We start from the raw sequence: 26186 nt of genomic DNA, 5'->3' as shown, positions 1-26186 counted from the left end.
TCAGGTTCCTCACCTGTAAAACTGGGTGATCTTAGCACTGACTTCACGAGAATGGTGTAGGAGTTAAATGGGACAGTCCATGGAAAGCACGTAACACTGCCTCGCGCATCACAAATAATAAATAACAGCTAGAATTATCATTACTGTTATTTCACTACAGTGTTTTGTTCACTGCTCTATCCCAGTGCCCAGAGTGCCCCTCATGTACACAAGGGCCCCAGTAAATAAGTGCTGAGTGAACGGTTCTCTTGCCTCTCGGGGATAACCTACCACACTGTGTCCCCGGCTTCTGGTCTGGGGTGGGGGATTCGATGGCAGAAGAAGAACACAATGCAGCTGCGGGTGTGTCCTCACCTGGGCTCCCAGCCGGGTTATGAGCTCTTTCCTGACAGTAGAGAGAGAAGTGTCTCAGGGGCCGTAAGGCTGTGAGGTTTCTTGTTTGTCACTTGTCTGAATGGTTTTATGAAAACAATGGGAACAGTATGTCTGGAACGTAAGTAAATATTGAATATTGAGTCAACACAAATAGATATTAAGCTATATTTGTAAAATTGTCACTAGATACAAATAAACTTCTGACCTCTATCAAAGTAAAGTTGAGTAATTAAATCAAATTTGAATAGACAGAGGTCACGTGGGAGAGTACAGTCTGGATCTCATGTTTTTACCAAAACAGGGCACTGCTAGCAAATAATTTTCAGCAGTGTTAGGTACCCAACACCGGGCAAGGGGCAGAGAGCTTTAGCTTAGAATGAAGGGCCAAGCCCCTGCCCTCTGGTGGCTTACAATCTGGCTGAAGACTCAGAAGGCACAACCCTGAGAGTCCATGCTGGGAACTGCTGAGCTCAGGCAGTCAGCATGGGCGGGAGCTCCCTCAAAGGTTGGCAGGAATGGGGAAAATCGAGAAAGCTATGCAAAGGGTGCCAAGGCCTGTCAGTAGAAGCCAAGGAGAGAGGTCAGGAATGAGCAGAGAATGACGAGAGGAGACTGGTCCTGATGGAGCTGAGAGGCTGTTGGAAAGAGATAGTCTAGAACCTTCCCTCGAAGGCAGCAGGGAGCCCTGAAATGCTGCTGAGCAGGGGAGGGGTATGTGAATTTGTCCTGATGTCTGGCACATTTGCTTCCACTCTTGAGAGCAGATGCAAGTCTGCATGACACCTAGAATTGCTGTTCATTGTTCCCAGTTTTCATTCAGCAAGGGCAGAGCTAGCTGGCAACAGAGTTGGGGCCCAATTAAGGACTAAGATGAGAAAGTGCAGAAGCAGACTCCCCCAGGAATCTGAGGCACCAAGCTCCCCCTGTCAGGGAGAGAGCTAGCCCCTTCTTGTCTCATGGAAAGGCCTGGTCCAAGGCCTCCTGCTGCCCCATCTCTCCCCGCGTGGGTGCAGCTCCCTCAGTCACTCCATCTTCCACGAGGAGGACGATGACAGAGTCGTGTGACAGGGGCTAAGATGGCATTTGTAGGACACTGGGGACACACACAAGTGGGGAGAACAGGGCCTGAGAGAATTCCTGGAGGAAATGACACCCAGGCCGAACCTGCTAACCACATGGGATGAGGGTTGGTGGCACTTAAATTCGACGCGGGCCGCTTATTTCTGAGACAGAAGCTTCCTAGAGCCTGGGAAAGGCCGTGTGTAACCGAGCCCAACCCTGACAAGCCCAGCTTGCTGCCTAGCCCTCCGGCCAGTTCTTCAACGAGCATTTGTGCAGCGTCTGCTACAGGCCAGGAGCTGGCCGGGCTCTGGGCACACAGAGGTGAGAGAATAGACACTTCCGTTAAGTGCCACGAAGGAGAAGCCCAGGACGGGGTGGGAGGGTGCAGCCTGGATCCACGGGCACAGGGCACAGAAGGCTTTGGTGTTGCCGCTCCGCCGGACAGAGGGCTGTGGAAGTCCCAGCAACACCCGAGTCTCTCGGAATCGGATTCACTTCCTTCAGGAAAGAGTTACCCCCCTTGGTGGACTTGTGGTGGCCACTGTGCTAGTTCATTTTAAGTTTAATTTAAATTCCAGTTAGTTAACATACAGTGTAATGCTAGTTGCAGATGTACAATATAGTAATTCAACACTTCCATACAATGCAAGGTGCTCATCACAAGTGCCCTCCTTAATCCCCATCACCTGTTTCCCCCCTCCCCCCACCCCCTTCCCTCTGGTAACCAGCAGTTCGTTCTCTGTAGTTAAGAGTCTCTTTCTTGGTTTGCCTCTCTCTCTTTTTTCCCCTTTGCTCATTTGTTTTGTTTCTTAAATTCTACATGAGTGAAATCATATGGTATTTGTCTTTCTCTGACTTAGTTTGCTTAGCGTTATACACTCTAGCTCCATCATCTGTGTTGTTGCAAATGGCAAGACTTCATTCTTTTTTATGGCTGAGTAATACTCCATTATATGTGTGTGTGTGTGTGTGTGTGTGTGTATGTGTATACACACATCATGTCTTCTTAATCCATTCATCTATCAATGACACTTTCCATAATTTGGCTACTGTAGGGAATGCTGCTATAAACATCGGGGCGCATGAATCCCTTTGAATTCGTATTTTTGTGTCATTTAGGTAAATAGCTAGTAGTGAAATTGCTAAATCATAGGGTCATTGGGCGCTTTTTATAAGCCGGGCCCAGGAGGTGTTTTTTGGTATATTTTTTCTCATTTGATTCTCACATATTATTATTAATCTCCTGTGAGGGATGTTGAATTATCTCCATATGTGGAAACCAGGACGCAGAGAGGTCCCCCAACCATGAAAGGATGAACACAGGTTTGAACCCAGCTCTGCCCCTACCCTCCTCCTCCTCAGCAGCCACACTGCCTCAGCTCCGGACGCTTACGATCCCCTTGGGGGGGGGGGTTGTGACACAGAAGAGCCCATAATACAATTCCTAATTGATATGTTCACTCTCCTCTTCTTTAGAAACATTTCCCTGAGCTGAGCGGGCACACTTCTCACAACAGCCGCGGTTGTGAGGCCCCTGGCGGCTGGGGGATCCCCAAGGCCGCGAGGAACAAGAACCGGGCACCTCTGGCCCCAAGTATGAAGTCCCAGGGTTAGTGCCCGTGGGAGGTGCCCATGCTGGGCTCAGGAGGAGCCGGGGTGCCGAGGCCTGCTGCCCCGCCCATGGGCGCCACGGAAGAAGGCCGGGGTCCCCGGAGTTCTGCGGCGCCACGGCTGGACCGGAGAGGGAACTGCTGAGCCTCTGCCAGGAGCCACACTAAGGCCACAGCAATGACTCCTGTCAGGGAGATCTCGGAGGCCACCCCAGAGGGCGAAGAGGAGCCCTAACCCATCCTGGTACCCCGGGGCTGCTGCTGGCGATGTGACTCGTCCCTGTGGTCGGGACCGCGCAGAGCCCAGGCAGGGGCGATTCGGGGAGGGTCTGCCTCTGGGTGCAGCTCCACGCAGCACCATGAACAATAACTTCTGCCGGGCCCTGGTGGACCGGCGGCCCCTGGCGTCCCCCAGCTGCATGCAGCTGGGCGTCGTGCCGGCTCCGCGCCGGGCGCCCTTGCCCCCCGCCGAGCCCCTGGGCAACGTGCCCTTGCTGCTGTACCCGGGCCCGGCCGAGCCGCAGTACTACGATGCCTACGCGGGCGTGTTCCCCTACGTGCCCTTCCCCGGTGCCTTCGGGGTGTACGACTACCCCTTCGAGCCCGCCTTCATCCAGAAGCGCAACGAGCGCGAGCGGCAGCGGGTCAAGTGCGTCAACGAGGGCTACGCGCGCCTCCGCGGCCACCTCCCGGGCGCGCTGGCCGAGAAGCGGCTCAGCAAGGTGGAGACCCTGCGCGCCGCCATCCGCTACATCAAGTACCTGCAGGAGCTGCTGAGCGCGGCCCCCGACGGCGCGCCGCCCGCCGCCTCCCCGCCCGACTGCCGCGGCGACGGCGAGACCCGGGCGCCCGTCTCCCTGGTGCCCGAGTCGTCCGAGTCCTCCTGCTTCTCCTCCTCGCCGTTCTTTGAGTCGGAAGAATCCAGCCACTGATCGGGACCGGGGCTGGTGGTGGTGGTGGTGGGGGGACCCGCCAGGGCCGTCCCACTCCCGACAGCAGCCGGGGGACTGCCGGGTCACCCGGGGCGCGGCGCAGGCCCCTGGCGTTTGCGGGTCCGCGGCGCTCGGGTGTCTGCGACGCCGTCCCTCCGCCACCGCCACCGCCACCACCGACCTCATTCCTTCCAGCTTGGGGCAGAGGTGCGGGGAGGTGGGGAGAGAGGGGCACCACAGAGACCGGAGGAGCCCCGTCGGTGCAGTGAGGGCGCAGGGGCCTGGGGAAGTTCGGGGTGCGCGCCGCGCCCGCTCCAGGCCGCAGGAGGGTAACCCAGCACGGCCATCCCTTGGGTCGGCCTCCCGCTCGGCTTCAGCCCCGCGCTGCGGAAAGTCAGAGCTCAGCTCCCGGTTGTGCACTACCCGCTGTGGGGGCCCTCTCCGACCTCGACCTCCGTCGCCATGGGTGCAGCCCTGTGTCTGCGACTCCCCAGGAGGCCGGCCCGTCTTTGGTTGGGATGAGCCATGCCCTTGCTGCCCACGAGATGGCCTCAAATCCTAGCGTCCACTTTGGGAGCTTGCTTGCCACCCCGCCTCCCACCCGACCCCACCCACCCCGGAAGGAAGCCAGATGCAGAGACAGGAGGCCAGACTGCTGCTTACACTCCGCCCAGATCAGACTTGGGAAGAGGCCATGTGCGTGCCTTGGTGGCGCACTCTGGCTTCCTCCATGGAGGGCGGTTACCCACCCCCACCCCGACCCCCCAGTGTGGCCTTTTCATCCTTTTCCCCCCAGGTTGCTTGAGGACTGCGTTTTTCCCCCTCAGACTGTATCCCTCTGTGGGCAATGGGACCATATGGCGCTGTGTTTGTACCAAGAAGCTAAATAAAAGATTTGTTGAGTTGTGTGATTCCAGATGGTTGTCTACCTCACTTCACTAGTGCCCCTTTGTCACTCCCACCTGCAGCTCGGAACACGTACTGGGTGCCATGTCAGGGGTGTTCTGTTAGCTCTGCATTCCACTAACATTTACAGAGAGCTTAGTGTATGCCAGGGACAGTGTCAGGGAGGGGCCAGAGTCCCAGGCAGGAGACACAACCCTTGTACAGTTAGGCGCTGGAGGGGTGGAGGGAGGAGGGTACAAAGCACACAGTCACTACACGCCGTGCCTGAAGTATGCACGTTCGAGGTTCTTCTGAGGGAGCCTTTCACCCCGGTGTGGAGGAGTTAGCCTTCCCCGACAGGGGGTGTGCATGTGGTGGCGAGGTCTGGCCTGATAACTAGCCGCAGGTTCTGAGATGGACGGGGCTGTGGTGTAGATGTGCCGAACTAGGCCACCCAGGACCTTTTCAGGAGGGTGCCATGGGGTTGGGAGCGGGGGGAAGCTCATCTTGGCACAAGGGAGCCCGTCTGCAGTTTGAGGCTCCATATCATAGGTTACCCCCTTCCTGAACTCTATTCAGCTCTATTGCCCAAGGCTTGAAGTCTTCCATCCTGTCTCCCACTGACCCCATCCCAGGCCCGTGTGAAAGTTCCTTCCGCCACCCCCTACCAACCTCCTCAGGGACATATTGGGATGTCACTGGCTGGGCTGGGAAGGAATGACAGCTGCCTGGCCTCAGGAGCTCAGGCCAGGCAAGCAGGGAGCCAGTGGAGGCTAATTTTACTTGCTGGGAGCAGGGAGAGTAATCCTCCTGCCCCCGCCCCCTGGCTGGCTCAGCAGGACACACTTGGCCCAGCAGGCTCAGCCGGTCCAGTCCCCAAGGCGGGGGGCACTGGGGACGCAGGGAGGAGGGAGCAGCAGGGTGGGGGAGCAGGAGACAGCGAGACCACCAGGAAAGCCATGGAGCCGTCCTCACCCCAGGATGAGGGCCTGAGGAAGAAACAGCCGAAGAAGCCCGTTCCTGAGATTCTGCCAAGGCCACCCCGGGCCTTGTTCTGCTTGACCCTCCAGAACCCTCTGAGGAAGGCCTGCATCGACATCGTGGAATGGAAGTATCCTTTGGGACCTCCAGGGTGTCAGGCAGAGCCCGTGTGATATGGGAGAGGGAGGCACAGCACGGTCACAGATCACAGACTTTGGGGGGCCAAGGGGCCTGGGGACTTGGAGACGGGGTGAACTGCCCTAGGAGGGTGTAAGGAGCCTTTGGGAAGGAAGGCTTCGGCTGAGAGGAAAGAGTAGCTGGTGGGGCCGCTGTGGCCTGAGTGCTCGGCCCAAGGCCTGGTGACAACCCTCTGCGGAAGGGGCCCGGATGGCTCACAGGGGCGGTTTGCAGGTGTGCCCAAATCCCATTATCGTGGGGCTTCACTGAGGGGTTTGAGGCGACGGTCTCATTTTGATACAGGATGGGAGAGACAAAAGCAGGGGCCTCTGCAAGAAAATTCCACTCCCCCCCCTTGGTGGGAGGGTATGAAGGCAAAGAGATTGCCGAGTGAGGGGAGTCCAGCTGAAGATGGAGTCAAGGGAGAAATGGCCTTGAACAAAGGGCTGCTGTGAGGGGCTCTGGGGGCAGGCCGAGATGCCTGGCCGTTTTAGCTCAGACATACCACCCTGGGGACAGGGACTTGCAATCCCTCTCTCTGTTTGCATTAGCTCTGAGGGGAAGAATGATGAAAATATCTGGGTTATTTGGGGAAGGGAGGAAGGAGACTGGGGGGAGCGGCTGTGTCAAGTGCCTTCTGAGAGAGAGGTCAGGAATATTTGAAATATTTCTGTGGGGTTCTGGAAGACTGGGCTCCCACCAGCTGTTCCCTAGAAGAAAGGGGAATAAGGGCTAATAGGAAGGATAAGAAAAACATGGGACCAATTGGAATGGCCGGGGTCAGAGTCGGCCCTGCTGCCCACAGCTGCACCTGGTGACACGGAGTGCCCCCTGCCTCTTCCTCCTGGCCTGTCTCCTGAGGGATCGGGTTTCCCTGGGGTGGGTTCTCTCTCCACCATCCCCTGCAGGCCTCTGCCGCTGGGGCCCACCTCTTCTCAAACCCCAGCAGCAAGAAAAGGGGGTAGTCAGTCCAGACCTTCTGCATAGTGGGCGTTCCCCCCCCACCAACCTGTCTCCACCTCCACCACCGGCTTTCCAGTGGCTCAGCCTATGGGGTGGATTGGGCTGCTCACCCATAAAGGAATGGGCCTGGGGGTGCCCCCTGGGAAATGACTGTGAAGGGGGTGGGTGTGCCTGGGAGCGAGGCGTGAGTGGGTGCGGGATGCGCACGCCAGCGTGTGAGCGTGGCTGGGGAGGGCGCGGGGTGGGCTGCTGACTCAGTCGGCTTATCCATTCCTTCCTCAGGTTAGGGGGGTGTTCAGGTACCGCCTCTGCAGTTTCCCCTTTCCCGGGCCTGTCCCGCAGATACTCAGCCCCCAGCATCCCTTGCCAGTTCTCTGAGTGAGCCCCCCAAGTTGTCTGGCGAGAATCTCAGAAAGTCACGGCTCCTCAGGAGCCAGGCAGGTAGGGTTGGGGGATGGGCAGGTGTTTGCTGTGGAGCATTAAGTCTTCCTGGCCCTTGAAGCTGAGTAGCCCTCCGCCAGGAGCCAGAGCCTCGAGCTCCCATCACGTCTAGGTGGAAGTTACCTGTTCCTGAGGAGAACCTGGCCATTTCTATAACCTGCAGGAGAGCAGGGAAGGAGCAACATGGTGCCCATCAGCCTGTATTGTACCACTCCCTTAAAGGGGCCAATCCCACAATCCCTCACTCAAGGGGTCTCCTTAACCCTGACACCAGACCCTTCGAGACAATCATCTTGCTCACCATCTTTGCCAACTGTGTGGCCCTGGCTGTGTACCTGCCCATGCCAGAAGATGACAACAACACTCTGAACCTTGGCCTGGTAAGAGAGGTCCTCCTCCCCGGCTCCTGTGGGCCTGCAGCCCCAGGCTGGGGGAGGCCCCCTTGGTGGACTGCATGCTCCTGGATGGTGCTGGAGCTGGTGGATGGTCTCCTGAGGATACAGACCCCACCCTCCCAGCCACCTGCGGGGCTGACGGGGTGACTCAACAGCTTTGCAGGGTAAACCTGCTAATTCTGGATTCTGTAACATTACCATCCAGCACTGATCGGACTACTCACTGTGCCCAGGCACTGTGCTAAGCCCCTGATGAGAGGAAGCTCAGAAAATCCTCACGACAACCCTATAAAGTCGTGCCATCTGACAGATATGGGAACTGAGGCTTAGTAAAGTCAGCTACTGAGCAATGGAGGCCGAGTGCTACTTTCCCTTTCCTGGATCTCATCCAGAAGGAACTTGTCTCCTGGGAGAGTGGGATCTAGGAATTCCAAAAGAGCACATGTTTTAGAGCTCTATACCACGTTCTCCTTGCTCCTTCACCAATAACATGGACACAGAACCATAAGATGCCAGATCTGGAAGGGATTTTCCAGGATCGAATTGTCCTAGCTCCTCCCCACCTCACTGGTTTACCGATGAGGAAACCGAGCCCTGTGGGGGTGAAGGGGCTGACTTGACCTAACAGCTAGATAATGGTAAACATGGTTACCATTTACAATGTGCTTATTGGATGCCAGGTTCTGTGCTAAATATTTTATATTATTGTCTTTCTTAATTCTCTTAACTACCCCTTGTGAGGCAACACCATTAAATCCATGTAAAAGACAGGGAAATTGAGGCTCAGAGAGTTTGGGTGCCTTGCCCAGGGTCACCCCACATGCAAGTCCTACCACAGAACTTAGGCCTCTCTGATTTTAGGACCTGCTCCTATGAGCCCTGTGTTGCCCACGTGGTGACAGCATGAGTACTTCTAGGGGAAGCCCTCATAGAAACAGGGCTCTCAGGCATTTACTGTCTAGGCCCCCAAGGAGACAAGACAATGGACCCACCATCTCAACAGGCTTTTTCCTGCATTTGTACCACAGAGGCGGGAGGGAGGAGGCCAATTAACATGCATCCGGGGCCTGAAAGAAAGGTATTTATCTTTGCCTCTCCTCCCTTATGCTGGTTTCCATGGGAATCTATCTTGAGCTGGTAAGAAGCTGGGATTTTTAAGTGTGTGCTTGGCTATAAACAGAAAAAACTCTGAGCTCCTGAGTGTGGAAGGAGAGTGAGATGAACTGTAAGCAGGGCCCATACAACCAGGGCTGGCAGGGGGCGCCGAGCCTTCCACAAGACAGGCCTCATATTCCATGTCCCTGAATCCAGGAGAGCTCTGGGTCCAACCCACTCTTCACGATTTCATATTTTTGGGCCTTTGTTCCATTTCAACTCCTTAAGAATTTGACTACTTTCAAAAGAAATTGCCCTCTGGGGGGTGTTAAATTACACCTTACTGGGTCTGTCGTCTTCCATCTTGAAACAAAATGGCCGCCCTAAAAATTTTGCGTGGTCCTGTGAACTTGCCTTTTGTTTGTGGATTGGAGTTACAAAGCCTTGGGTAAGGTCTAGAGCTCACAAGCACAGGTGAGTTTCCTGGAAGAGGAAAACCTGAGCAGAAACCTTTCCAAAGCAGTGAATATCACTTCAAATATCAAAGTTGGACAGACTATTAACAGTCAGTGAGGGATCCTAATCTGATCCCTTTGGGGTGAAGCCCAGAGAGGGTAGGTGATACTCAGAGTCACAGAGCCAGTTTCTTCTAGCTGTGGACTCTTTATTCCCACATGTCAATTATATGTTCATCTCCGTACAATCCAGCAGGAGGGAAATGAGAGGAATTAGACCAGAAGGAAGGGAAATCAGACATTTATCTCTCTCTTACCCTATTGGCCGCTTTGTAGGTTTCTGAGAAAAGTTAGGGATTTTTAGGTCATCCAAAATAACCCATAGGTTTTAAGAAGGAAGGCCCAAGGACCAATTTTTCATTAACTTTCTCATTCATTTAACAAATATTTATTTAGTGCCTATTATATCCCTGGCACACGCTGGGCATATAATTGGGAACCAAGTGGACATAGTTCCAATCTTCACAGGGCTTAATTAATTAAGTCAATTAAACAAATAATTATAATTAAACCAATTACACAATAGTTAAAATGAGATGGGAAATGTATAAGATTTGGGACACTATGATATTATACTGCAGGAGGACCTAGTCCTTCCCAGAGGATGAGATGTTTACCCTGAGATGTGAAGTATGAGGATGGGGCCAACTTCATGGGCATGACCTATACAGTCGCTCTGGGGCCCACACTCAGAAGGGCCCCATGCTTGGGGTTTAATGATCTGTGGTTACAGTACAGAAAATTTAAACGATTTCATCTTTGACTCCTTATTTTGTGAGTGAAGACCAATGGGACAATGGTACATGCCCCAGTAGCTTGGAGCCATGGCCCCTTCACAGTTCCCCCCTCTGTCACCTCCTACCAGCTTCCCACCTCAACAGACAGACACTGCTTAGTCTCTCCCCACTGGTGTCCTGAGCTGGACTCAGGGTTGGGTACGCGCGGGGTTTGGGTGTCTCAAGACCCTGGGTGTCTCCCCACCCTGGGCTGACAGGATCATAGCCCACTCAGTGAACGACTGCTGGGTGGAGCCTATGGTATCCCCCAACCAGATACTTAGTGTCTCCTGGAGCAGAGGTAACCACACCGTTGTGTGCTGGCTGTCCACCTTGGGTGGAGGCAGCAAGCCTGTGGGAAGGGAGACGCCTGCCTCCACTTCCCCACCTCTAGCCAAGGGGCAGGATGTCTGGCTGCTGGATGGTGGCGGGCTGAGCATGCCGTGGGTCATGAAGGCGGTCGGGGAGTGCCTGTGAGGGTCTGCACTCGCCCCCCACAACAGTAAATAGGCAATAAAAAACATGTGGGAAGGAAAGGGAAACTGTGGAAGGAAGGAAAAGGCTTTATATTTTAACACCTTTAATGGCATTTATTTCCTACTTTTTGACCAATTTTTCATTTTATCCTGGGCCTATCGATTATGTAGCTGGTCCTGGAGGAGGGGTCGGGGCACCAGGGGAAAGGTTGTAGAAGCCTCAGCAGGGAGCCCCGTGAACCAAGTGCAGGAGGCAAGAGGTTGAGAGATAAGTTTGGGACTTAGAAGAATCTCTCGGGCCACCACGTAGAGGGTGGACTGGGGTGGGGGGAGAAAGGAAGCAGGGAGAGGAGGGAGGAGGCCGTGAAGTCGTCCAGGCGGGAAATGGGGCAGACTGGGACTGAGGCTTGGTGGGCCAGAGGGTGCCGGTGAGAGATGCCGAGGAGACGGCTCCGTGGGACCTGGTGCCTGACGGCTGTGGGGACGGAGGCGTGGGGGAGGGGAAGGAGAGGCAAGGATGACACTCGGGTTTCAGACTAGGTGACAGAGTGGGTGGCGGTATCGCTTTACCGACAGGCAGCCCCGGGGGAGGAGCAGGCTGAGGTGGGAGGAGGGAGGCGGTGATTTTCGGTTTCAGTCATGTTGAGATACGGGGGCCGGGGTTCACCGGGCAATTGGCTTTGCAGGTCTGAGCATTTGATGGGGGTGGGAGGTAGGGGGCAGGGCTGGTCAGGGGGCGAGAAAGGCTTCCCACAGGTAGCTTGTGTGCAGAACAGAGTCAGGAGGCAGTTGGCACCCTCCATTGTGGAAGAGAAACCCTGACACCTGTCTGTGGAGCAGACTCCCCTGCAAGGTCTGGGTGCCCCTCCAGGAGCTTTCTCCTGCTCTCCATCTCCCCCGCTCCCCGAGCTTTCGCTGCAGGTGATGGACTGGAGCTGAACTACCCCCCAACTCTGCCTGTTCTGTGTCAGTGGGGAAACCCAGGTGTTCCCGGAACAGACGAGGACACCGAGGCTCAGGGAGGGCAGGGGCGTTCTGGAGAGACCCGGTGGGTCGGAGGACTGCAAGAAGAGAATCGGGGAGGCTGGTGTCCTGGCCAGCCGTGTAGCATCATGGCAGACGGGGAAGGGGGCTCTGAAATCAGCCAGGTTGGGGAAGCAGAGTGGGTTCTGCAGCTACCAGTGTATGCTTTTGAATCCAGGACCACTCATATACTAGCTGCGTGATCTTGGACATGTTACTGAACTTCTCTGTGCCCTTAGTCCCCTCATTTGTAGGATGGGGATAGCATCATATACTCGAGAGAAGTTACTGGATGAGTCAAGACCTGGGGTGTTGGAGCATGCCTTCTCTCAACATGAGGAATTTTATTACGCAGGAACCACAGTGCCTCAGAGTAGGTTCCCCAGTCACAAAGCCCTGGTCACAGAGACCCTTGGGTTGTTCTAGATTCAAAGGCTGTGACCAAAGGATTATTCCAAATAAAATTCCTCTTCATCCTACCCACTATCTGTCCCAGATTTCTCTTAGATTTTTCATTTTCACTTCTTGAAACATCCACCTTATCTGAATGGCTTTCCTGGCCCCCACAAACCCCCTCCTCCAGCAAATTATCATCCTCCCCTTCCTCCTCATCAACAGCACCCGGGCTTTGTTGAGCGCTCACAAATGCGCAGGCTCTATTCTGATGCCTTAGAGACATGATCTCGTTTATTGCCCACAACAGGCCCACAAGGCAGGTAGTATTATTTTTCTCATCTTTGCAGAAGAGTAAACTGAGGCACAGAGGGGTTAAAGCACCGCACATGCCCAGCCGGCTACGTGAGCAGGCCCGTGCCCTGTGCTGGGCGTCTTGATATCGGGAGAGATGACCATCCCTGCTTCCCTGGCAAGTGGCACAGGAAGGAGTCCCAGGAGAGCAGACCCCAGCCCCTCGCCGTAACCCTGCTTTCTCCTGATTGTGAAGCTGCTGCCTGCCCAGGCCAGAATGGACGCTCAGAGCATCCAGCCTCAGCCTCCCCCTGGGCCGGACTCCACTTGCCCAAGAGAGAAGCCTGCCTTAGGCTTGGGAAGCCTGTGTCTAACACAGCCCTGTCCCAGAATTCTCCCAGGAGAGTGAAGGCTGGGGATGCAGGTCACAAAGGGACACCATTTGTCAAAGAAGCAGGAGGATGGACTAGACACTGAGTCACCACGGGGGCCAGCAAAAGGGCAGTGAGAAGTCCAAGGGCAGTTGGAAGCCAAGACCAGAGCTCAGGGCCCCAGCCCCCAACCCAGACCAAGACCCTCCCAAGCCAGCTCTGCTCCTTGAAGCCCCACTTGCTCCCTGAGGTCTGAAGGAATGCTGCTCCTAGGGGATACCCCGGACTGAGTTAACAGGGTCTTTGGAAGGGTCACCATTTCAGCCTTGAGCAGCCTGAGGGAACCCATGTGGAAAAGCAACAAGGATCAGTTACTAATTATTGGGCACAGACTGGGAATTGATTGCTTTTGCTACATCATCTTACTTTATCTTCAAAGCAATCCTGTGTCCAAGTACGCTTTTCAAACAAGGCAAACATGACTCTGATTAAAATAAAGAAGGAACACATGTCAAAGATCAATTCAACCTAGAAGAGAACAAACAGGAGGGTAAAGCTGATTCAATGAGCATTAGAGGAACAGAAGTATATGATATTGGAGAAAGAAATGATGGAATAAGATTACCAGGTTAGACACCAAGCTGGCTGATGTCCCACAGGGCAATGAAACAGTAACCCATTGGGGTTATCTTTTCTAGCAGGCAGAAATCATTTGCTTCTCTACAGGACAGAACTGTGAGAGTTGAACAGGTACCTTCCCTCAGCTCAGTGGTTTACAAGGGCAGGGGAGGGGAAGGATATTAGGCAATGTTGGGAAACCGGTGGGGACCGTGCCCACGCTCCTGGCATCTAGCAGGTAGAGGCCGGGGATGCTGCTAAACGTCCCACCATGCCCAGGATGGCCCCCTCCCACCAAGAAAGAATTCTCTGGCTTGCAATGTGAATGAGGCCGGGGCTGATAAACTTTGTCCTAGATCATGAAATAGTCCTTGGCCAGGCCTGTTATAAAATGCTCCAACATGACATTACAAGGACATGGCGACCTCCCTTTGCCTAATTTCTAAGTTCTGGATGGTTTTTGGCACACCAGTCAGGTGGGCCTTGGTGGTGCCCGGGGCAGGGCCAGGCTTAGTGGGATTCAGCCTTTCAGCTTGTCCGTGGCCTCCCCATCCCCGGCCCTCGGAGAGCAGTGGGCCCGCCCCTGCCAGCCCTCCTGTGTCAGCAGACTCTCGGCCAGGCCCCAGTACATTCCTGGGGTTCAGGTTCCTGTGCAGTTCTCTGCACAAGGCTGCAGCCTAAGCCTCTGGCATCCAGGGCACTTGTCTTTTTATAGGGTCTGGAATGTGCCCGCCGACTCCTGCGGCCGGCAACCCACTCCACCTCACCATCTGGGGAGGCTCTGGCCTCAGATGGACCCCAGCTCTGGCCTTGGTCTTCGGAGATCCGAACCTGCCGGGCCCAGGTGATCAAGCCTGGGTCACCGTACAGGGTCTGGCAAAGTAAAATGAAAGCCTGCCTTTCGGCCTCACCTCGGAGCCTGCCCTCTCTCACTGCAGGGACTCAGCTCCCCTTCTGGGGGCTTAGCATTCCCCACCCTAATCTGCACCCCTCGCACAGAGCAGGGCTGTGGACGGGGAGGTAGTGAACAACGGAAGCCTAGAAGAAACCCTGGGCGCCCTGTCCAAGTTGTGCAGACTTTGGGGGAGTTAGGGGGGACAGGGGGCTTTCACATCAGACAAACCTGCCTCCAACCTGGACTTCTGGCAGCTTCCTAAACTCTCTGTGCCCCAGTCACCTCACAGGAGACCACGACAGTGACTTTTGCAGAACTCTCACATCGATGAGGACAATGACGCCACGTCCCACCTGGCACACATGGGTTGTACGGTTTTCATTCTTTTCCTTCTCTGCCCGACCAGCCCTCCCAGACCACAAGCATGGGCCCATGGCAGACCTGGAAGGGGTTGCGGGGGGCAGGACCTGACAAACCCCTCCAGGTGTCCCAGGCATGCTGTTTCTCCCCCTCCCCACTGTGGCCTGCTGGCTGAGACCCCTGGCCCTGGAATCAAACTGTCTAGCTTCACACTGTGTTTCTATCACACAGTACTTGTGAGAAATCACTTAACCCCTCTGTGCTTCAGTTTCCTCATCTGTAAAATGAGGGTAGGGGTACCTCCCTTATACGATTCTGTGAGGATTAAATGTATGTATGTGGATAGAATAAAGCCTGGTACTTAAGTGGATTTTTAATAAATCTTAGCTATCATTATGATTACCCAAGACGGGACTGGTCTCCCAACCCCTCCCAGCTTGGGGCACCCCGCTTTCTCCTCATCCCACCTGACACCACCACCGCAAGTATGCAGACCCCTCCTGATACTCTCGGCTCCATGGTCTCGCTTGGGTAGAAAGCCCTGACATGTTTGACCCACCAAGACCTGAGTGAGTCTGGTTCTCCCGCGTGGGAAGTGGAGGGGAAGTAGGGTGGCAGGAGAGACCCACTCAGATCAGATCTATTTGGGTAAGAGTCCATCAGGCTAAATATAGCCACATTCCTCACTCCTGAACGGGTCATCTTCCAAACCTGGAAGCTGAGGTGGTCATGGAGATAGACGCCAGGACCCTGGTCACCCCGTGAAAAGTGTGGCCACCGGACACCAGGCTGGCTTAGTAGAAAAGTCGTTGACTCAGTCACGGCAGGTGGGACAAGCTCTCTTGGCCTCGGGCACCCCGCTTCCCTCTCTAAGCCCCACTCTCCTCACCCGGGAAGTAGGAAAAACAGTGTAGCAGGGCTGAACCTTCCTCTACAATTGAGGTGCTCAGGAAATGTCATCCTTTTTACTAGAAATCAACGTTCTCTTGATTCTGAGCCTGTGTCCCTCTGGATGGGGAGAACCTCAACCTCAGTTATTCTCAGTACTCTCTGTTAGCCTGCCTGCCCTGGGCTTGGGCCAGGCTCTGCGTCTCAGGCAGTGCTGAGGGTCCCGGGTTACAGGTGCTCTGTCCACCCGAGATGAGGCCATATTGTTCCAGGCCCATGGTCCCCTCAGGCCCGCCCCCCACTGTCTCCATGCAAAGTTGAAGGGGCAGGAATCCTTGGCAAGGTGGGACCCTGCTTTCTTGGGGGGTCCTGGGGCCTCCTCCCAGCCCCTGCTACATCTTTAGGGCATGATGAGGAAGCAGACCCCAGACCAAGTCTACCCTGGAGGCTTCTCAAACCTACGGGGAATCTCTGTTTTCCCTGTGAGATGGCTCTGTCTCTTCAACCCTTTTCCACATGGTGGGTTCAGGCTTTAGAAAGCAAAGGCCTGGGGCCCTGGCACAAACCTCTCCTGAGGCCAGAGGCCCACCATTGCTGTCTGCTTAAGGGAGCAAGAAAGGGGACGAATCCAGGAGGAAAACAATCATTAATGTTACGAAAGTATCTTATAATAGCAGCACCCAGCCAGCCTGCTTCGAACACTTGCTGTGAGGCCCGCAAGCACGAAGGGCTGGGTGCGGATGCCCATCCGGAGCCCCGCCCTACCCAGCCGGGCCCTCTCCAAGCACCCGGGTTCCCTCTCCTTCAGCCAAACCCACTTCGGCTCCTTGAAGCAAATGTGCCTTAAAGAGTTAGCACCAAATATGAAAGAATGCCCTCCCACCAGGAAGATTTGTATCCTAACAGATCACAAGGGGTTGACCCTAAGGAAGGAGACTCAGGCCCAGGTGATGGGGAGGGTGTGTGGGGGCAGGCCTCCTTCCCAGGGAGCCCTTTGACTGAGCCATTCTGACTCCTCCGTCAGCCCTGCTCTAGGCTGCTATGGCTCTTTCTAAGCCCTCCAAGGGGGCCGCTGGGGCCCTGGGGGCCTGGAGTCCAGTCCAGTCTTCCTGCTGGCCACCGAGTTGGGGCAGGGATGGGGAGGAAGAGGGTGCGGTAACAGCTGCCTCTGTGGTCTCAGACAGGGACCAGCCGGCTCCCGCCATCTTCCCTCAGCGCCCAGTACAAGCCAAGGCGGGGAGCAGTCCCGTGGCGGGTCTGGCTGACCCTTATGGCTGGAAGACAGCCTGAAAATAGAGACAGTAGGACGGTGAGGGAAGTGCAGTCTGAGCCCTGCTTTTTCAGCCCAGGACTTCAGGAGCATCCAGCTGTAACGCCCCCAGGAGCAGGTGCAAGGCCTGTGGGTCTGGGCCATATACCAGGCCTACCTCCGGCCAAGAGGGGCCCCCAAAAGCCCCGGGTAGAGGTCTGTCTGTGGAGAGACCAGAACTCCTTGAAAGGGACATGTGACAACGAAGGCCCTTGAAGGAAGCTGGTAGCAAAGCTCATCTCACAAAGTCAGACGGGCTCACGGTCTTCCCACGAGGTCAGGAGGGTCAGGGGATCAGAGTTATCTCCCCCGTTTCAGAGCCTGGGGTGTAGTGTCCCTTCTTAGGAATAGAGACCCCGCGGCTACGCCTGTATTGATTCTGCACCCAATTCCAACGTGTATCTGGGGGGTTTGCCCGCCAAGCGACGCTCTCACACCAGCTGGGTGTCCAGCAATGTGAATAAATTCTGACACTGTCTACCTGGACGGAACATCAGATCTCACAGGTTAAGGACTCAGTCCTATAAGATGGACTCCACCACCCCCGACTTCAGAAGCCAACAGCAAGTCCAAGTTGTTATCCGTGCTTCTGGCAGACAGGCTACGGATGGGAGATTCCAATGACCCTCCCCTTGGGTTTGATTCATTCCCTAGAGTGGCTCACAGAACCCAGAGAAACATTTTACCTACTAGATCACTGACTCATTATAAAAGGATGTAACTCAGGAACAGCCAGATGGAGGAGATGTATACCGTGGCCTCAAGGTATGGGGGAAAAGGGCATGAAGCTTCCATGCTTTCTGAGTGTTCCACTCTCCCTGCATCTCTGCTGTTCACCGACCCAGAAACTCTCTGAACCCTGCCTTTTGGGTTTTCACGGAGGCTTTATTACATAGGCACGATGGATTTTTTTAAATCATTGCCCATTGGTGATGGATTCAACCTTTCTCTCCTTTCCCCTCCCTGGAGGTTAAGGGGGTGGGACTGAAAGTTCCAACCTTCTAATTACATGGTTGGTTCCTCTGGTGGCCAGTCCCCAACCTTAGGTGAGTTCCACAAGATGAGAGTTGTCACTCTCATCACTTAGAAAATTCCAAGTGTTTTAGGAACTCTGTGCCATTAACAAGGATGAAGACCAAATTTGTATTTCACATTATAAATGCAATATCAGCACCTCTCTTTAAATTTTGCTGCAGGAGAGATGATGATTTTTGACTTTTTTTTTCATTCATTCAACAAACATTTCTTGAGCACTTGCTCCGTGCCAATCAGCACAGAATGCTCTAGAGCAGAGATTCTCCGATGATTTGTGGGGAAAGACCAATTTGTTGCTTCCAATTTGCAGTCCACTGTGGACTGGGAGGGCGTGCTGCTTCGTGGGACCGCTTCAGAGCGCGCACCCTGTGAGACTCACCAAGCCCAAACTGAGCCTATAGTCCACCCATGTGCTGGGAAGTTGTGGCGAATTGCTATAACGATTTCCAAATGCTTGTTTTCCATGGCTGCACTTGTCTCAGAGTGATAACAATAATTTGTGGACAGCCCCGGTCTCCAGCCTGGATCTGGAGAAGCAGTGCACTAAGGACACTGGCTCATTCCTCTGATCACAAAGATTGGTGTGGCGGGTACTGTTCTACATGCAGGTGACACAGCAGTGGACAAAGCCAAGGCCCTGCTCTTACGGACCTTAAATTCAGGCCAAGGGAAAGAGTTAAAAGAAAAAAAGAATTATATGGTGCACTATGTGGTGATGACTGCTGAAAAGGAAAACAAAGCCGGGTAAGGAGATAGACAGGGGGGAGGGGGCGAGGGGCATCAGGTGCGCCTCGGTGATAAGGTGGCATTCAAATGGATCCAAAAGAAGACAGTGAGCCAAGAGGTTATCTGGGAAGAACATTCCAGGCCGAGGGAAGAGCAGGGGCCAAAGCCCTGAGCTCATTTCAGCGGCGCATGGGGAGAGCAGACACTTGTAAGGGCAAGGAATCAAAATCATCGGTGGGGGTGGGGGTCCAACCACAAAACCTTCCCCACCCACCACCACCAGAGACTCTGAGCAGCCTTCTGTACAGGGAGACCCTTGCCCCCACTACCCAAATACCACTCCTGAGGGGGAAACGTACATCTCTCCTGTCTACACGGCAGAAAAACCATGCAGAATCCACAGTTGAGAATACACATGGTCTCAAGAAGGTTGCAGTTTGGTGAAAGGCGGTGAAGAACAGCATAGTATTACAGGGGAAGGTGAGGACACCCAGAACTTACTCTCCTTGTGCGGGATTAGAAGGACTTTCTTAGATGACAGGTCTTGCTTGGGTGACGGGCCGCAGGTAGGTTCTGGGCAGAGGGGCCGCTGTGAGCGAAGGCACGGAAGCTGGGGAAAGCTAGGGGACCTGAACGTCCTTGCACGTGACTGGTGGGGAGGCAGCAGGCCACGGGGAAGCCAGGGGGGTCGGCAGGGCTCGGGTCAGAGAGGGCCTTGCACGCCAAGGGAAGGCATTGGGTTTTTTCTGGTAAGCAGTATGGAGCCATTGGAGAATGCAGGCCAGCGGATGGTCAGATCTCTATGGAGAGGGGACCAGGGTGGCAGTGAGGGCGGCAGGCTGGGTAAGCGTGAGAGCCAGCAAGGCCAGGGCAGTGCAGAAGCAGGGGAGGAGGTGGGTTCGGGAACCGTCAGGGAATAAAGAGGTCTGGACTTGGTGGGCGGTGGGACCCAGTGGAGAGTGATGGGCAGCACCCGGAAGGACCCTGGGTTCGTGGCATGGGCAGCTCGGTGCCATTGACTGAGACAGGGACAAAGGAGGGGGAGCGAGTGCAGGGGCAAGAGGAGTTCAGTTTTAAGCATGTTGAATTCAAGGTAGGACAGAGGCAAGAGCTGGTGAGCCACCCGCAGACGTGACCTCAGACAACAGGTCTGCGGAAACCGAGAGAACAGGGCGCAAGCAGGGAACAGACTTCCACGAGGGGCCCAGGTCTCTCATCAGAATAGCTGTGATGTACTGAGCTTTTGGAACCCGCCAGGCAACTGTAGGCACTTCCTTGCTGGATGCCATTTACTCCTCAAAAGGACTCTTGCGGGGAGCAGGCTTATCTCAGCTGTACAGTGAGGAAGGCGAGATCCACAGAGGTTAGGAGCTTGTCCAAAGGCGCGGAGCTGACGAGAAACCTTGTGCGGCATACCTGCTGCCGCCCACCTGCTGATGGCGGCCTCTCGAGGGGGCGCCGGAGGGAACTGGGGTGGTTTAAGGAAGGTCGATAACTTTGATCTTAGGGAAAGAGAACCGGGGCTTGCCTGCTGTCTCCATTCCAGCATTTAATAAATATCTGTGGCATGAATGTGCCTCATTCCTCTGTGGAAGGCTGAGCCCCGGCTGGCGGGGCCACGGGGCAACCCAATGAGACATGGACAACACTGTCCCAAAACTCAAGAAGGGGCATATCCTGGGTGAGGGCCCATGTTATGTGCACACCCGGGGGAGTTCCAGGCGCTCCGGGATCAGGCCGGGTCAGTGCTGTAGGGAGAGCTGGGCCTCGGAGCTATCAGGCTGTGGAAGCCGAGCGACCCCAAGTGTGGCCCGCGGCCCTCGACAAGCGCCCTCAGGGCCTAGTGGCTGCCGGACAAACAGTAGCAGGTGCAGGCGGCTCTCCCATGGACGTGACTGGCCGCCCAGCCTGTGAGCACCATGACTATTTTGGGCTCGGTTTTCCCTCCCTTCAACCCCACTTCAAGCGTCTTGCCCCTGGGGTTGCAGCCACTTAAATATGTAAATGCTGACTTGACTTCAGCCTCTTCCCTACGAGTTTTCCTCACTAGTGTGCCTGACTCCCAGGAAGCCTGCCCTGCCCAGAAACGGAAGGACCCAGCTCATTCCAAGGAGACCCTCCATGGTTGCCCCCCACTCCACCTCAGCAGGGAGCTGCCCAGACTGCCCTTTGCAGCTCTTCCTGGAGCGAGGTGCCCCATGATCCCCACCTCATGTTCCCATTAAGTACAATTCCTATAAACAGGCCTGTTGGGGGCGCCTGGGTGGCTCAGTTGTTGTGTCCAGTTCTTGGTTTCGGCTCAGGCCATGATCCTGGGGTCTTGGGATGGAGCCCCGTGGCAGGCTCCTCACTCAGTGGGGAGTCTGCTTGAGGATTCTCTCCCTCTGCCCCTCCTCCTGCTCATGCTCTCTTTCTCTTTCTCTCTCTCAAATAAATAAATAAATCTTAAAGCAAACAAAGCGAAACAGGCCGTTAGTAGAATGGCATTCCAGAAAAAGAATGGAAGAGAAAGGAAGCTTTGGTATTACAAACTGGTGGGAGGAATTAGGGGTGAGGTTAAGGAAAGTAGGCTCAGTCCATTGTGCCTCAGTTTTCTATAGAGAAGGGGAAATTATGCTCTCAGGAAACTTCTCTGAATGACAAGTTGGGAGGTTTCTAGGACCGTATCTATATCAATGGGCCATTTGGTGACCTCTTCCCTTGCTTCCCACACTTACCACTTGGAAGTAAAAAATTCTCTTCCAAATCATTAATAAGGTGGCCTGTCTCCTGATCTGGCTCCATCCGGAATGAAGGAACTATGAATTCATAGTATGAGTTAGGCCTCCCTGGTGTGCTGATAGAGAGGCCCTGGTCAGGGGGAGTGCTTTCCCGGGTGTGGGTGTTGGTGACTAATGGTAAGAGCGGGCTTGGGGTGAGGCACAGCCCCCCCTTGTTGGTCAGCTCCAGAGGGCCAGCCAGCTTCTCTCTACATGCCTCCCAGGGTCGTGCAGTGCCTCCGGTCCCATCAGCAGCAGGCTGCGCAGACACCCCCTCGGGAGACTGTGCTTGTTTGGGGAGACCTGGAGGGATGGGACGCAGGGCTCATGGAAGCCCCCAAGCCAGGGTTCGGTCGGCTGCAAGGAGAGCAGTTTCAGCCTGGAGTCTTGGCAGAGGGGACTCTGCCTTCTCCTTTACAAATAGCTCTCCCGGGCCCCGAGGAGGGGCAAGGGTGACTGGGCCCAGGAAGGGGTATCTGAGAGGATCAGAAGACCGGGCTCCAGGGGCAGAACCTGGAGGGGTCACCAAGGCCTTCCGCAGGGCGGGGCTGAACTGAAACCCCGCCTCTTACCTGCGGGGCCTCCTCCATCCCCAGCATGCCCCCATTCCCCTCACCCTGAGGGACAGTGTGTGGCCGCTGGCAGGCAGCTGGTGTGGGGCTGTAGGACACGCAGGGGAGGTTACAGAAAACTCAGGTAAAAGTCAGACCCTGGTAAGATCAGCCCGGAGAGGGCCATCTGGGGTTCTGAGAAATGCTCCCCCTCTCCGCCGCCGTGCCCACCGTCAGTCCTCAGGATGGTGCGAGAAGAAAGATGCCCAAACCGGAAACCACCTGGGGACCTTTCCTTTGAGGGCTGCCCAGACCATTCATTTATTGATCCGATTCTAGGCCCAGGAAGAAGCATAATGAAAGAAATGAACAAAAATCCGCACACTTTATGGAGTTTGTTTTGAAGGGGGTGAGATAGGAAATGAACGAGATAAAAAATATATATATGGTATTTTTAGCTAGGAATAAGTGCTAAGAAGACAAACTAAAACAGACAAGAGGAACAGAAAATGTCAGAGGTCCCTCATATTGTACTTGTGGGGCCAGAGAAGGCCTGGGTGAGGGATGAATCTTGAGTAAAGACCTGTAGGAGGGGAGGGAGCTGGCAATGTGGGAATGTGTGGTGGAGATGTGGGGGATGGGGGTAGAGGAATTCCAGGCAGAGGCAACAGCCAGTGCAAATGTCCTGAGGTGGGCGCATCGGAGGAACTGCGTGCCTGGAAGAGAAGTCAGGGTGGCTCAAGGATGCACTCAGGATGCACAGAAGAGTGGTGTGGCTGTGTTTGCTTCCACAGGAGAAACTGGAGTATTTCTTCCTCATTGTGTTCTCGATTGAAGCCGCCATGAAGATCATTGCCTACGGCTTCCTCTTCCACCAGGATGCCTACCTGCGCAGTGGCTGGAATGTGCTAGACTTCATCATTGTCTTCCTGGGGTGAGGCCCCCGTGTGGGGGGTGGGGTTTGAGGTCAGAGGGGCTCTCTGAGGCCACTGTGCCCACCACCCCCGCCAGCATCCCAGAGGCAGGATGGAAACCCAAGCATTGTGCCAGGGGGCAGCCTCTGGAAGGGCAGGCCCCTGCAGAGATGTGGCCAGGGTTGGGGGAGAGTGCAGCATTGCCAGCTCACACAGCCCTTCCCCAGCTAGGCACTCCACGTTCCTTTATTCTTCTCCCATCACACACAATTGGAAATGATGTACGTGCTTGCAGTGGCCAGCAGTTTCTGGACGTTTATAAATCTCTCAACCTTTATCATCTATTATTTCTTCCATGGACCTATACTAAGTACCTGTTATTTGGGTTCACAAAGATAGACATTTAGGAACCTGTATTTGTTGGCTGGGGCTGCCATAACAAAGTCCCACAGACAGGGGGCTCCAACAATAGCAATTTGTTTTCTCAGCGTTTTGGAGGCTGGAGGTCCGAGATCAAGGCGTTACCGGGTTTGGTTTCTCCTGTGGCCTGGGACTGTGGGTGGCCCCCTCCTCCCTGTGAGCACGTGGTCTTTCCTCTGTGCGCAAGCTCCCCCGGAGGCCTCTCTGCGCACCCAAATCTCCTCTTCTTCCGACGATACCAGTCAGACTGGATTGGGGTCGACCCTCACGGCCTCACTTAACTTAACTCTTTCAAAAGGCCCTGTCTCCAAATACAGCCACATTCTGAGGTACTGAGGGTTAGGGCTTCAACATACGAATTTGAGGGGCACACAATTCAGTCCATAACCTAATAACCCCCATTGTAACAAGAGCATTTATTAAGCACTTACTATGTGTTTTACATGTAACATCTCATTTAGGTTCTTCAACACTCTCAGTTTTCCCATTTAAGGAGGCTAAGGCTCAGAGAGGTCAAGCAACCGGCCCACGGTCACAGAGCTAGCCAGTGACAGTGCCAGGATTCAAACCAAGGCGATCTTGGCTCCAGAGGCTGCTATTTAACCACGACGCTGCCCTTCGATTCAATAAACGTGATGTCGATTATTTACTCATTATGCTGTGCTGCTTTAGGCACCCTGGGGAAAACAGGATTCTGTGAATCAGCCTCCACTCTTACCGAGCTGCCTTGCTGGGAGGCCAGGACCAATGTATACAGAATAATGGAGTGCCGGAAAACAGTACCACCCAGTGCATCATTGTCACGGCAGAGTGTCCCAGGGGTTCGGTTGTCAAAGGAAGGATTCATAAAGAAGGGCTGGAGATGGACTTCAAAGGATAATGGGACTTTGAGTAAATTGAGAGGAGGAGCAGATGAGCAGGGAAGAAAATAAAAGGGCGTTGTCGGGAAGTGCAGCATGAGGAACAGTCACGGGGAGACCTAGCTCTGGGCTTTCTCCTCTGGGTCCCCACGGAGGCCACCGCTGCTTGTGACCTTCAGCCCACTGTGGGGTAGGCTCAGCTTGCAGGCTGGGGACCATGAATGCCTGTGGCACATGGACCTCAATTCCCTTCAGCTCCCAGATGAGACATTGCAGATGGATCCATTACTCTTTTCCCTGAGTCTGAACTTGCCTCGGAATATTTTCTAATAAAATTTTCCAGACAGACATCACCAAATCCGAGTTAGTGGTTGATGAGAGTTGTCACCTCTCCACTAGGCCTTTCCACCGGTCCCCTGAGCACAGATGGGACACGGGGTCCCAGAGCCACAGAACAGGGGCTTGTCTGACCATGGGGCCCTCTTCTCTGCCTCTTCTCCACTCCAGGGTCTTCACCGTGATTCTGGAACAGGTTAACGTCATCCAAAGCAACACAGCCCCAATGAGCAGCAAAGGGGCTGGTCTGGACGTCAAGGCCCTGAGAGCCTTCCGTGTGCTCAGACCCCTCCGGCTGGTGTCCGGGGTCCCGAGTGGGTGCCAGTGCCCCTGCAGACGCCCTTCCTCCTCTCCCAACCCTTTCCCTTGCCTGGCTCTGGGTCCCCCTCCCAGCTTGCTGTCCCGAGGCTTCCCAGGAGATAGAGAGAGGGAGGGCCAGGAGTCCAAGAGGGAAGAAGACTCCCCTTCCCTCCTCCCTGCTCGCCCTCTGCAGGCCTGCAGGTGGTCCTCAACTCCATCTTCAAGGCCATGCTGCCCCTGTTCCACATCGCCCTGCTCGTCCTCTTTATGGTCATCATCTACGCCATCATCGGGCTGGAGCTCTTTAAGGGCAAGATGCACAAGACCTGCTACTTCACTGGGACAGGTGAGCTCCCAAGGGACTGGGGAGGTGGGAGTGGCCCTAGGGCGACTCGAAGGGACAGCCGCCTTAGCCATTGAAGAACCCCCAGAGCGAGGTCATTTCCTCCCACACCTGTTACCCTGAGGAATAGGTCTCTCTTGGACAAGGGAAATTGGAAGAAGGACAGGTCTGTCAGGGTCAGTGATCAAGGGAAGCAGGCTGAGGGCTGGGCCACAGCCTGCTTTGAAGCACTCCCACCCTAGATCAGTGTGGTATCTCTGGGCTTTCTGGGCCAGTTGTGGATTGAGATGCAGGCTCAGGACAAGCCTGAATTTCTTTCTTTCTTTTTTTTTTTTTTTTAAGATTTTATTTATTTATTTGACAGAGAGAGACACAGCAAGAGAGGAAACACAAGCAGGGGGAGTGGGAGAGGGAGAAGCAGGCTTCCCGCGGAGCAGGGAGCCCGATGTGGGGCTCGATCCCAGGACCCTGGGACCATGACCTGAGCCGAAGGCAGATGCTTAACGACTGAGCCACCCAGGCTCCCTGAGGCCTGAATTTCTATTTGTACTTTTCTTTGCAGCCCTCCCTTTTAGCTTTAATCTAAGCAGCCCCTCAGAGCAGGGGGGGCCCACAGAGCGGGGTCTAAAGGGGATCTCAAGAAAGCACCCAAGAGCCAAAGTGTCATTTGTAGGGTTATCGGAGATAACGTATCTTGAAGCCCAAATGAACTTGAGCCAAGCCTTCCAAACCAGCCGTTCTCCAACTATTTGCCCCATGACTCTCTACGCTCTTAAAAATTCTTAATGACCCCAAAGAGCTTTTGTTAATATGGATTTTACTTATTGATATTCATTGATATTCATAAATAGGAAAACTGAGGAAAATGTCATATTAATTTATTAATTCATTTTAAAAGAACAGTGATTAGCCCATTACTTATGAACATAAATATCTTATTAAAAATAACTGTATTTTCCCAAACCAAGAACATTTAGTGCGAAGGATGGTACTGTCTTACATTTTATCTAAATCTCTTTAATGACTTAGCTTAATAGAATCTGCTGGATTCTCACAGCTACTTCTGTGTTCAGTCTATTGTGAAATCACATGTCATGTAGGCTCTAGA

The 26186-nt window shown here is 54.4% G+C and overlaps 2 protein-coding genes across 2 annotated transcripts in view; both read left to right on the top strand.

Annotated features, from left to right (window-relative positions):
- Nucleotides 1-3406: 3406 nt before the first annotated feature.
- Nucleotides 3407-4203, top strand: ASCL5 (achaete-scute family bHLH transcription factor 5). Its single transcript, XM_073884501.1, has one exon. It carries the CDS (start codon nucleotides 3407-3409, stop codon nucleotides 3977-3979), a length of 573 nt encoding a protein of 190 aa, XP_073740602.1. The 3' UTR covers nucleotides 3980-4203.
- Nucleotides 4204-5823: 1620 nt separating this feature from the next.
- CACNA1S (calcium voltage-gated channel subunit alpha1 S) overlaps nucleotides 5824-26186 on the top strand; it is a 67896-nt gene continuing 47533 nt past the window's right edge. The window contains exons 1-5 of the mRNA XM_025855063.2: nucleotides 5824-5975; nucleotides 7701-7806; nucleotides 22700-22839; nucleotides 24607-24749; nucleotides 24929-25081. Coding sequence (XP_025710848.1) covers nucleotides 5824-5975; nucleotides 7701-7806; nucleotides 22700-22839; nucleotides 24607-24749; nucleotides 24929-25081 — 694 coding nt within the window. The remainder of the gene's footprint in view (nucleotides 5976-7700; nucleotides 7807-22699; nucleotides 22840-24606; nucleotides 24750-24928; nucleotides 25082-26186) is intronic.

Source organism: Callorhinus ursinus, unplaced genomic scaffold (genome assembly GCF_003265705.2).
Source record: "Callorhinus ursinus isolate GAN/ISIS: 27379988/994484 unplaced genomic scaffold, GSC_fseal_2.0 scaffold57, whole genome shotgun sequence".
Lineage (NCBI taxonomy): Eukaryota > Metazoa > Chordata > Mammalia > Carnivora > Otariidae > Callorhinus > Callorhinus ursinus.
This window is presented reverse-complemented; position numbering and strand designations above follow the sequence as displayed.